At 39.3% G+C, this 13,503-nt stretch overlaps 1 protein-coding gene across 3 annotated transcripts in view; it reads right to left on the reverse strand.

The window, feature by feature from the left end:
• Nucleotides 1-10,186, reverse strand: part of AP3B1 (adaptor related protein complex 3 subunit beta 1) — a 276,365-nt gene extending 266,179 nt beyond the window's left edge. The window contains exon 1 of one of the 3 annotated variants that reach the window (XM_089909045.1): nt 9,912-10,185. In XM_089909045.1, coding sequence (XP_089765171.1) covers nt 9,912-10,039 — 128 coding nt within the window. In that variant the 5' untranslated portion in view covers nt 10,040-10,185. Of the gene's footprint in view, nt 1-9,911 lie in introns of all 3 variants that reach the window. The other 2 variants (XM_022594378.3, XM_089909046.1) reach the window with 2 other exon arrangements.
• Nucleotides 10,187-13,503: the final 3,317 nt, after the last annotated feature.

The raw sequence follows: 13,503 nt of genomic DNA on the forward strand, positions 1-13,503 counted from the left end.
CCCCTGAGCACGAGAGAAAGGAATTCACAATGAGGAGCCTGTGCCTCTTCATAATATGCTAACAACTCAGGACTCCAACATTTTCAGCATCTCAAACTAAAATGTGTTTGACATTTTGAAATTACAGCACGTCCATTTTCTTCAGTAAATCATTGTTTACAAAAATAAAGGCTTATAATAAATACTTTTTGGTAGGTATGAAAAGTTGAGAATTATTACACAATTTAACACTAATTTTACACTTGTATTACTTGTATTAGTTCACATTAGCCTTATCTCACCAACTAAATTCTTAAAGGCAAGATAAAGATCTTATAATTATTTATATTTCTACTGAAAACACAGAGGAATTAACTATACTTATGGTATAGTTAAAGATGCCTTTAAGATGATATAAATAAACTTAAAGATGGTATAAATAAAGATGCCTTTCAAGAATGGTATAGACTTCAAAAATCCTGATTGTAAAATTCATTCAACACTTATGTGACAATTCTAAGTCAATAACCCTAACCACAACAAAAACTCAAGCAATGACATAAAGAAAATGGCTGTTTTGGAACTATATACAATTAACTTCAGGGTAATGCAATAATACATTAATAGGAATACCAGGCTAAATTTTCCTTCTGTATAAGGTCCACGGAATCCAGTCATGCTTTATTTTTTAACTACGCTGGCTAAAGAAACAGTAAATATTAGTAGAATCTGAATCATTCAATTGAGTAAAAGACCTATAACATTTATTATGCAAAATTATAAGCCAAACACTTTGCTAAGCACCTTCACATAAATTATACCATGTAATATTAGGTGAGTATGTGAAAGAAAGAGTCCTCTATACAATATTCAACAAATATTCAATGAGTCACTACAAAATGAAAATACAGAATGACTTAATGAGATAAAGGTATCAATGAAATTACTAGGAAAAGTAAAAAGAAAGTAGAGCAAGCTTTGAACAACTGGAACTATAAAACTGTTACATGAAAAAATTTTTAAATATGGTATAGACCCTAATTAAAATTAAATATTATAAATAAAAAATTAAAATTAAATATTATAACTAAAAATTGGGGAAAAAAAGTTTAAACCCTCATATGGAGACACAATGACTCTTTAAAGTATGTCTAAAATAATGTGTTATAGAGTGGCCAATATGGTGGAGGAGGAAGATCCTGAGCTCACATCCTCCTACAGACACACCAGTATCACAACTATTTATAGAGCAACTACAGATGAGAATGACCTGAACACTAGCAGAGAAGAGCTCCTACAACTTAAGATATACAGAAGGAACCACAGAAAGATAGGGAGGAAGGGCAGAGCCACAATATAGTCAAGACCCAAAGCCTCAGATAGAGGACCCAAACACAGGAGGATAATTACAACTGCAGAGGTTCTCCCCAAGGATCAAGTGCTCTGAGCCCCACATCAGGCTCCCCAGCCCAGGGGTCCTGCACCGGAAAGACAAGCCCCCAGAATGTTTGGCTTTGAAGACGAGTGGGGCTTACTTTGGGGAGAGCCAGAGGACTGTGGGAAATAGAGACTCCACTCATAAAAGGGCACATACTAAATCTCACATGCTCCAGGACCCAGCGCAGAAGCAGTAATTTGAAAGGACCCTGGGTCAGACCAACTTGCTAATCTTGGAAAGCTTCCCAGAGAGGCAAGAGGCAACTGGGATGTATCCTGGAGACATAGATGCTGGTGGCAGCCATTTTGGGGAGCTCATTTCCCAAGGATACTGGTGCTGGCAAGCGTCATTTTGGAATTCTCCCTCAGGCTTGTTAGTGCCAGGACCCAGCCCACCCACCAGCCAGTCAGCACCAGTCCTGGGACACTCTAGACCAAGCTAGCTGCGGGGGGGACACTGTCCTACCCATCAGCAGGCCAGCTGCCATAGAAACCCCTGAACCCCCAGCTTCCCTGGGACCCAGCCCTGTCTACCAGAAGGCCCAATACCCAGCCCTACACATCAGTGGGCCAGCAAGAGCCCCGGGTACAGCAGCCAGCCAATCCCATCCACCCCACCCACCAGCGGGCCAGCACTAGCTCTGGACCCGGCTTCATCAACCAGCGGGTGGGCACCAGACCTGGGACCACCGAGGTCCTACAGCCAGCTGTGTCAGGACCCAGCCCACTCACCAGCAGTCTAGCACCAGCCCCAGGACGCCCTGGGCCTGGGCCCCACCTATTTACAGGCTGATATCAACCAAGAATTTAAGGTACAATGTAGAAAAGACAGCCTCTTCAACAATGGAGCTGGGAAAACTGGACAGCTACATGTAAAAGCTGAGATTAGAACATTACCTCACAGCATATACAAAAATAAACTCAAAATGGATTAAAGACCTAGATGTAAGACCTGAAACCCTAAAACTTCTAGACGAAAACATAGGCAGAACACTCTTTGACATAAATCATAATGATATTTTTTTGGGTCTGTCTCCTAAGGCAAAAGAAATAAAAGCAAAAATAAATAATGGGACCTAATTAAACTTAAAAGCTTTTGCACAGCAAAGGAAACCATCAACAAAACAAAGAGACAACCTACAGGATGGGAGAAAATATTTGCAAATGATGTGACAAGGGATTAATATCCAAAATATATAAACAGCTGATACAATTCAGTATCAAAAAACCAAACAACTCAATCAAAAAACGGCAAAGATGTGGAGAAAAGGGAACCACTGTACACTGTTGATGGGATTGTAAATTGCAGCAGCCATAAATGTATGGTGGTTCCTCAAAATATTAAAAATGGAATTATCATATGATCTAGCAATTCCACTCCTGGGTATTTATCCAAAGAAAACAAAACACTAATTTGAAAAGATATATGCAACATAAGTTCATTGCAGCATTATTTACAATAGCCAAGATATGGAAGCAACCTAAGTGTCCACTGACAGATGAATGGATAAAGAAAACATAGTATGTGTATACAGACAGACACACACACACACAACAGATTACTCATTTATAAAAAAGAATGAAATCTCGCCATTTTCTACAACATGTAATAACCAGAGAATATTATGCCAAGGGATATAAGTCAGACAGAGAAAGACATATGCAGAATCTAAAAAACAAATGAACAAACATAACTAAACAGAAACAGATCACAGATACAGAGAACAGGTGGTTGCAGGAGAAGGAGGGGATAGGTGTATAAACTTCAGTTACAAAAAGATGAGTCACATGTATGAAATGTACAGTGTGGAGAATACAGTCAATAATTATGTAGTATCTTTGTATGGCAAGAGATAACAGCTAGACTTATTATAGCGATCATTTGGAAATGTATAGAAGTATTGAATCACTATGTTATGTACCAGGAACTAACATAGTGTTATAGGTCAATTATTCATCAAAAACAAACAAACTTACAGAAAAAGAGATCAGAATTGTGGTTACCAGAGGCAGGAAGGTTGGGGGGCGGGGGAATTGGATGAAGGTAGTCAAAGGTAGAAACTTCCAGTTATAAGTAAGTACTTTATCTTATAACTGGGGATGTACTATAGAACATGATGAATATAACTAACACTGCTATACTTTATATGTGAAAATTTTAAAGCAAATCCTAAGAGTTCTTATCAGAAGGAAAAAAAAATTTTCTGCTATTTCTTTAATGTTGTATCTATGTGAGATGACGGATGTTCACTAAACTTACAGTGGTAATCATTTCATGATGTATGTAAGTCAAATCATTATGCTGTACACCTTAAACTTATATGCTGTATATTATACAGTGCTGTATATAATTATATCTCAATAAAACTGGAAGAAATGCAAAAACAAACAAAACTATACAAAATAATGTGTTACTATTAATAAGGTACTGACAACTGGGGCTGTAAAAGGAAAATCAAAATGAAGTCGGTACTGCTGACAGCTCTCTAAAATGAAGCCAGGAGGCCACTGAGGAAGTATGACTTATGGACGACTCAGCCTGGATGGAATCTGAACTTTGACCACTTACTATCTTAATGTAGGTATCCAGAATATCTGCCCAATGTTCCAGAAACTCAAAATATTTAACCGACCCTTACCCTAAAATAACTCGTGACAGCCTGTTCCTTAAGGACAAATACTTCCTTGCGTCATGGTCAACCATAATTCTTGACAGACAACTTAATAACCTTGTAGCTTTCATCTTTATAAGCCTCTGACTCTCTTCCCCTGTACAGTCTCGAACTGCAATTCTTAAGACCCCAAATAAATTATTTTATTTGCAGCCTTCTGCATTTTCTTGGTCGACAGGACTGGTTGATCTTTACTTTTAATAAAGTTAAGTTGGGGCTTCCCTGGTGGCGCAGTGCTTAAGAATCCGCCTGCCAATGCAGGGGACACAGGTTCGAGTCCTGGTCCAGGAAGATCCCACATGCCGCGATGCAACTAAGCCCGTGTGCCACAACTACTGAGCCTGCGCTCTAGAGCCCACATGCCACAACTACTGAAGCCTGTGTGCCTAGAGCCTGTGCTCCGCAACAAGAGAAGCCAGCACAGTGAGAAGCCTGTGCACCGCAACGAAGAGTAGCCCCCGCTCGTTGCAACTAGAGAAAGCCAGTGTGCAGCAACGAAGACCCAACACAGCCAAAAATAAATAAATAAATAAATAAATTTTAAAGATAAAGTTAACTCAAAAACATCCCTTTAAGAAGGTTGCTCTCATTCAGATACATTTCTATATGCCCTCTTGAAAGGGAGAAAAAGCAGTGGATGTAAGTTAGATTTGCTGTAATTATATGCAAACTAGAGCCCCATTGTAAAATTCCTAGTGGATTCCACTGAGAAATACTGATATTAAAGGTTAAAGGGTTATATGTAATGTAAGTTATATGTAATGTAATTTTCATGGCTGATATCAAGCTGACAATAAATAAAATTTAAGTTAAAAAAGTAAGCTAGGCCTTATCATTTGCAATGCAAATACACTGATGTAGTATTGATTATATCATACTACTACATGATGTAGTACAACACAAAAGTATGCAGCTCTTATTTGGGTCTAAATTAGCTCTGTGAATCTAAACAAATGAAAAGTCCACCCCAATATCAGCAGGGACTAAAACTGCTACCTTGGTTACCTATTCATTGTTAAATTCAATGGCCTCTTTTCAGCCTTCATTCTATTTGCCCTCTCTCTGCAATTCCTAACATAGTTGACCATTTCCTCTAACCAACTTTCCTCTCAGCTTCCTCTGGTTTCCTACCCCTCTGAGCACTCTTTAGCTAGTTCTTCCATTCACACCTTAAATGTTGGTGTTCCCTAGCGATTTGTCTAAACTGCCTTGTCTCCTCACCAGAAAAATTCTCCCTGGGTGATTTCATCCATTCCCATGCTTTAATTACTACCCACAATTCTAAATGCTGATCTATAATCTATATTTCATCTAAATGTGCTTTTTTTTTTTTTTTTTGCAACTGTCCTGGTTTCGGTATACTCTGCCTGAAGAACTCCCCCTGTTCTCCACCTGGCAAAAATCTTCCCAGGCTTTATGACCTAAAACATCACCACCTCAGCAAAGCTTTCAACAACTTTTCTAAATAGTGTTAGTTAATATTCTAGCTTAGAAATCATTTTCAACTATACCATCTTATGAAAAACTCACAAAATAGGCAAGTCCTCTCTAGAAATGAGGACACTGAAGTTTGAAGAGATCAAGCAACTTGAACAAGGAAACATTACTACAGGTGGAAAACATCAACTTAAATCCAGGCCTTCTCACTCTAGGTCCAATGCTCTTTCTAATACACTGTGATGTTCTCAAAAGAAAAGAGATTTGGAAATTTAGTAGTTTTACCATTGTTAAAAAAAATTAATTAGTATTGTCTGTTTCCTTCTAGAAATTAATTCCTAATTAAATGTTTAATCCAGAAATAAAAATATTAAAATTAATTTTAAAATTATACACACACAGCCAAATTGGTTAAGATAAGAGTTTAAGACAAAAGAAAATTAATTGAGGAAAAAACTAAAAGCAATAAAAGTTTACAATAGTCTCAAAGTTAACGATTACAAAAAATTAATTCTTTAAATTTTTAAATAACTAAATTGCAAATCTTGACACCAATCATCTAATACACAGGCTTGATTAACCAATAAATGATGTATAAAATCTGCTTTCGTAAAACCATTTAAAGCTCCCTAACTTTAGTTCTATTTAAAAGGGAAGGGAATAAATAAGATTGATAAATAGGATTAAATTCAGAAAACAAAAATCATCAATAATCCTGTGACTAGGAAGTGATTAGGCATCCTTGAGATGGTTAGTGAAGGATCAAAAGGACATAGAGCTTTAGGATAAGCGGCCAAAGAACAGAAGAGTGGAAAGAGTTAGAACATCACCACTTTGCAGACACTGTGGTAAAGACTGGTTGAACAGATTCATTGATGGTTGCTAAATATAGGGGATGGTGAATCTGATGAAGAGCAAAACATCTGCATGGTCTCCAACTGACCCCGCATAGATAGATTATTGGAAAATAAATAAATAATGGACAACCCTTTACCTGGGAAAATTAACATCATGAAGATGGGCATCCTATGCCTCCCGACACAATAGTCTAAGAAGGTAGTACTGTATAGCCTGGGATATATAACATGAATGTATGTATGAACCAGCAAAGACAAGTTGATTAACATGCTATAAAGTAATTGGCTTGTATTCTTCAAAAGTGTCAAGGTAGTGAAAGACAAAGGCTAAGGAACTATTCCAGATTAAAGGAGATTAAAGAGATATGAGAACTAAGTGAAATACATGATCCTGGACTGGATTCTGTACCAGAGAAAAAAATGTTTAAAAAAATTAAAATTATTTATTGGAACAAATGACAACACGGGGATTACAGACTGTAGATTGTATTAATGTTAAATTTCCTGAATATAACAGTACTACAGTTATAAAAGTACTGCAGTTCTTAAAAAAATACACACTGAGGTATGAAGATAAAGAGACATGATGTATACAACCTATTCTCAGATGTATCAGAAGAGATAATAATATGGAATGTGTGTGTCTGCGTGTGTATGGAGAAATAAATAAAGCAATGCAGCAATTTTTTTAAATTGGTGAGTGTGCCTCAGGAGTAGTTCTCTGCAGTATTCCTGCAACTTTTTTGCAAACCTGAAACGATTTCAAAGTGTTGATAAATCATCGAAAATGAGAGCAGACATGCACCACAATTACTGAGCCTGCGCTCTAGAACTCGTGTGCCACAACTACTGAGCCCGCATGCCACAACTACTGAAGCCCACGCACCTAGAACCCGTGCTCTGCAACAAGAGAAGCCACTGCAATGAGAAGCCTGCGCACCGCAATGAAGAGTAGCCTCCACTCACCGCAACTAGAGAAAGCCCGCGCACAGCAACGAAGACCCAAGGCAGCCAAAAATTTAAAAATAAATTAATTAATTAAAAAAAAAAAAGAAAATGAGAGCAGAGGGTGTGGGTGAAATGGGTGAAGAGAGTCAAAGGCACAAAGTTCCAGTTATAAAATAAATAAGTCAGGGGGATGTAATGTACAGCATGCTGACTACAGTTAATAATACTGTACTGTTTATTTGAAAGCTGCTAAAAAAGTGACTCTTGAAAGTCCTCGTCACAGGAAAAAAAATTGTAATTAAGTGTGGTGACGGATGTTAAGTAGCCTTCTTGTGGTGATCCTTTCTCAATATATAAAAATACCTACTGAATACCTACCTACGTTGTACACCTGAAACTAATACATTACATGTCAATTATACTTCGATAAAAAAATAAATTAGAGCAGAGGAACAGGGTAAGCTTTAAGTTTTTTATACAAATTTTGTCATTTGGGTTTTAAAAAAGGCAAGAAATATCACCCTTTAATAAATGGGAGAATGCAAGCTCAAGAGAGATTAAGTGACCACTTCCAGAACAGGTCTCCTTGTTTCTGTACAACCCCATTAGGCTGCAATTCAATGGCCAAAATGTTTCTAACTCCTGAAAGCCTCAAGGTCAGAAACTGTCTACAACTACTATTCAAAGTTTTAAACTTTTAATGAGTTGTATGCATTCTCTAACAAAAGCACAATAAACTTCATCAAGTAGTAAGCAGCATATCCAAGTGCTCAAGAGAATGGGCTCCAAGATTAGATTGAGCTCAAATTCAGGCAGTGCAGTGGTTCTAGCTTTGTGATCTTGGGCAAATTAACCACTTGTGCTCCAATTTTCTCATCCGCAAAGTGGGATCAAAGAAGTAGCTTTGGGTTGCTCCTTGATCCTCTGTGACACTTGAGCATCACAGAATAGTTTCCCATAAGCCATACTCACACTCAGCCAAAGGGTTGTTAGGAGGACCAAATGAAATAATAAATGTAAAGTAGTGTGCACAAGCACTCTATAAATGTTAGCTATTTTTATTTTAAATCCAACTTGCTCAGGCACCTCAACAGCACTGGTCATAGTCAAAGCCACACCATTTTTTTTTTCCAAATCAGGCCCAAATCTGACAAAATAGGAAATGAAAGGCTCTAAAAGAAAAACATCTTAGAAGTTCACAAAACATAAAAGTAAATCAATTGTAAGCATATCACGTGCGAAACAGGCCTCTATAGACTTATACGTTAATTCAACAGTTGAAACATCTGCTAATAGAACAGCAGAGCTGCAACAAGCTCCTTGTTGGAACAATCTATCATCTAAATACACAGAATGAAAAATGAAAAATTAGTTCTATTACTTTTAAACTTTTCTAACCTGCGAATAAGGAAACAAACAAATAAACAAACCAAAAACTCTATTTCACACACTCCATACAGGATTTCAGTTAGCTTAATACAGTGAAAATGTAATCCCAATTTCAACTACTAGCACTTTCCAGAATGTCTTTTAAAATAAATTTAAATTAAATTTTAATTTATCTTTCTGACACCGCAAAGCCACCAGCACAGCTACTTTACCTTAATTTAGCATAAATCTAGTGTCAGCCTATTATGTGACCATAGTGTTTAGTTAGCACTGAGATTAAAAAAAAAAAAAAACGTAAAAATGATTACAATAAAATACAAAGTTACCAGAATTCTGTAAGTTTAAAACCATTCCTTCGCCCCCCCAAAAAAATCAGTGCGGTGGGGGGGTTCTTTCCCTTTTCGGTGGTACTTAAAATACTCTGAATAATTCTTTTTTTTACTCTTAATAACTTTTCAAAAAACCAAGTATACAATGTTTAGTGTTCATTTTTTAAATTCACACTATTAATTTGTAAAATTTTACCACTTGCTCAGAGTAACACTAAATATGCTCTACTCATATGCTTATTACTGTGTTTGGGATTGGGGTGGTTTTTTGGTTTTGTTTTTTGTTTTAGGGGTTTTGGGTGGTTTTTTTTTTTTTTTGTCTGTAGTGCAAAGGACGTTGCCCGAGAACATTAACGTCTGTATAAACCAGCTTGTCCCTTCATAAAGCGTCTAAAACACCTCCTAGCTCCTGCATTCGAGGGTCACAGAACAGTTTCCCATTAGCCACACTCTCACGTTCCTTCTCAACTCCCCAAACACCCCTTCCACGCTAGTGAGCGAATTTCTCCAGGTGTGATCAAGCAAACATTAAATTAGCTTGAAGCGTTTGTTCAAAATTCAGATGCCTGTGCCCCAACCCAGACCAATTCAGAGTTTTTGGGGATAGCACCTAAAGGGCTCCAAATGGTTCTTTTTTCACTGAAGTTTGAAAACTACTAGAGACTCCCCTCCACACACTCATCCCAAGCTCCCAACCACTCCCACCAGTCCCAACTGATCCAGCTGCGGGAAACGTTACCGCTCGGCTCCGGGGCGGTCTTAGCGCGACCCCACCCCTCTCCCGGGAGCCCCATCTCGGTGCCCGCTCCTCCCGGGCACCAGCTCCCTAGTCCCGTCCCCACACCCCAAACCTTTCTCCTCACTTCTTCATATCGCTGCTAAAGAGGCCGAAGGCGCCGGAGGGGGAAATGGTTGAGGTCGCCTCCTGACCCAGCTCCGCCGCCTCCCCTCCTCCGGACTGCTCACTGTAAGCGAAGCTGTTGCTGGACATTGCTGCGGTGCTGCCGAGCGTCGGGTTGGCCCTGCCGGGGGTTCTCTCCGACGGGCTCCCGTCCGAGGGAAGCGAAACAAAACTAGTTCTCGTTTGGAGGGGCGCCCGCAGGCGCTTCCGGACTCGTCACGGCTCCCAAAGCCGACCTGGCGGTCCACCCCCTGCGCATGCCCAGTGTGCAGGCGGCCGGAGCCCACCCCCACCCCCCCCGGGCACTCCAGGGCCTGACTGGATTTGCCTTCTCCGGGTTTTTGAGGTAGCTGAGAGGCTCGGACCCCGGCTCTGCGGAAGGCAGGCCTCGCGCATGCTGGAGACTAGACTCTCGACTTTTAAAGTTTTTTTGGAGACAAATACCCGTGTATCCATTTCGATCCCCTAGGAGGTTCCCGAGCCCGGACACCTCTTTGTCGGACTCCTGTTGTAAACCAGTAGCTTTCAGATTTTTCCTGAAACTCCAGTTAACACACCAGATCAACTTTCCTAAACATATCAGGATTGCTTTTCCTGTTTAAGCTGGTTTCTGCTCCTCTCCCTCCAGCCATCTGTGTCTTACACCTGCCCCAGGCAACCTTTGTCGCAGATCTCTGCGTTTAAAGGAAACCTCCAGGGCCCTGTCTTTGAGGATCCACCACCTGCCAGATGTGTTCATGGTAGTGAAAGCTTCAAACGAAAATCCTGGGGCCGTTGGTTTCAAGGAGCTAGTGATTCCTACTGGCGTCTGGCCACCAAAAGTAGAATAAAATAAAATAGAGTGAGCCTCACGCACCAGGAGTAGGCTATCATCTGGGCACCTCCTTCCTTTGTTCTGCCGCTTGTGGTATCACTTACTAAAGTCTTCTGGAGAGTCAAGGCAGAAAGTTGCCTGGCCCCTGAGTAGCACCTGAGAAACCTTTCCAGGAGTAACTTCCCTCAGCCTGACGTTTCGGGTGGATTTCAGATCCTACCCTACGCTTTCCGTACTGCTTCCCCTTTAGGCAGAATTTGAAGCTTAGAGCCCTGAGAAACTGTCAGGGAACTACGGAAAAACAGTCTGGGGAGGCAGCGCCTGGGTGGGGGAGGGGAGAGCGTCGTACAAGGATTAGAGTGCTGTCCTCACCTCCTCTAATGGCCACACTGGAAACAACACTGAGGTATCACTACGCACCTACCCAAATGGCCAAAATCCAGAACACGGACACCGCCAAATGCTGGTGGGGAAGGGGAGCAACAGAAGCTCTCATTCATTGCTACTGGGAATGCAAAATTGTACAGCAACAATGGAAGATAGCTGGACAGTTTCTTACAAAATTAAACATACTCCTACCATATAATCCAGCAATTGAACTCCTTGGTACTTATCCAAAGGAGCCGAAAACTTATGTCCATGCAAAAATCTACACAGATATTTATAGTAGCCTTATTCCGAATTACCAAAACTGGGAAGCTACAAGATGTCCTTCAGTAGGTGAATGTATAAACAAACGGTGGTACATCCAGACAATTAAATATTATTCAGTGCTAAAAAGAAATGAGCCATCAAACCAAGAAAAGACATGGAGGAAACTTAAATGCACATTATTAAGTGAAAGAAGCCAATCTGAAAAGGTTACATACTCTGTGATTCCAATTATGTGACCTTCTGGAAAAGGCCAAACTGTGAAGGCAGTAAAAAGATCAGTGGTTGCCACTAAATGAGTTGGGGAGAAGCGGGATGAAAGGCAGAGAACAGAGGATTTTTAGGGCATTGAAAATGCCCTATATGATACCATAATGGTGGATACATGTCTCCAAACCCATAGAATGAATAACACCAAGAGTGAACCGTAATGGAAACTATGAAGTTTGGGTGATAGTGGTGTGTCAATATAGGTTCATCAATTGTAGCAAATGATCATTCTGGTGAAGATGTGGTAACCAGGGAGGCTGTGCATGTGTAGGGGCAGGGCATATATGGGAAATTTCTGTAACCTCCTCTCAATTTTGCTGTAACCTAAAAATATTCTAGAAAATAGAATCTTAATTTTTTAAAAAAATTATTTTTAAAAAGAAAAGCCACACTGTTACTTTGGAAAAAAGCACGGCTCTAGGTGGGGGACGACAGAATGCCCTCCAAACTTCCTATTCTGGTCAAAACTTGGCAGGTTTTTTCTTCAGCTGTTGGAATACCCTTCCAGGGATGAAATGATGGAGCACCTAAAATATTTTGTTGTCAATATCGATGATATCGATCAATTTAGGGAATTTCACCTACAGCTGATTTTTCCTGATGATGATGATATATACTTAGTAGACGGCTTAGTATGTACGAGGCACATAAACGATTTTCATATATTAATTTATTTAATAGTAGAAGAAGCTAAGGTTTGCTTTCCTTTATCTGTGAAATAAGGACATTGATATACACATACCCTAGAGACTCTTTGGCATATATTCCTGGGCAAGAATTTCGTGGTTGTAGATTATATGCACCTTTACTGAATATCCTAAATTTTTCTCCAATATAATTTTAACAGTTCACACTCCCACAGCAATGTATGAGAAATCTTCTTTCCTCACATTCTCACTAACACTCTGTTTTTTTAAAGTTTTTATCCTCATCAATGTGATAGGTATGAATATTATTTTATTATAATTGATTTTAATTTTTGTGTTCATAATGAATTTAAGCATCTTTTTATGATATTGTTCCATTTGCATTTTCTTTTCTGGGAACTGCACATAAAGAAATTTACTCAATTTTACACTGAGTAGTTTGTTTTCCTTATAGATTTGAAGTTCTTTATTCTTGAGTCTGTCTCTCACTGTTTGATTTTCTTTTTTAATCTTTTTTTTTTTTTTTTTTTTTTTGCGGTACGTGGGCCTCTCACTGTTGTGGCCTCTCCCGCTGCGGAGCACAGGCTCCGGACGCGCGCAGGCTCAGCGGCCATGGCTCACGGGCCCAGCCGCTCCGCGGCATGTGGGATCCTCCCGGAAGGGGGCACAAACCCGCGTCCCCTGCATCGGCAGGCGGACTCTCAACCACTGCACCACCAGGGAAGCCCTGCTTGATTTTATTTGGTAATATTTTCGTATTTTAATTTTTTCATGCAGACTAGTGTAGGAGATTGAACTACAATTTTTTTTACATTGTCCTTGAATGGTGCAGGTATTATGATTATATATTCCTCAAAATATTTGTTGGGTAACTTTCTTTTTCTCTTCTCTGGATTATTATGTATAAGATGCAAAGCATATATTCTTTGGAAAAACAGATGAAACTTTCTTTTATCACTGAAAAAATATTAGGGACTTGACAAGATGAATTCCCTTACTGCCTTAAGATTCTAAGACTGTTACAGAAGTATTCTTACAGAAATATACAAAAATATATAAAAATAATAACTACATACGTTGAGGTCTAGTGTTCCCATCTCTTCAGAATTCAAAAAGCTTTTATATATTTATGACGTTTTCTGACAGGAAAAATGGTCATGCTTCCAACCAGA

Source organism: Delphinapterus leucas, chromosome 3 (genome assembly GCF_059928025.1).
Source record: "Delphinapterus leucas isolate spDelLeu-1000000601 "Yukka" chromosome 3, BTC_Dleu_Yukka2, whole genome shotgun sequence".
NCBI classification, from domain to species: domain Eukaryota; kingdom Metazoa; phylum Chordata; class Mammalia; order Artiodactyla; family Monodontidae; genus Delphinapterus; species Delphinapterus leucas.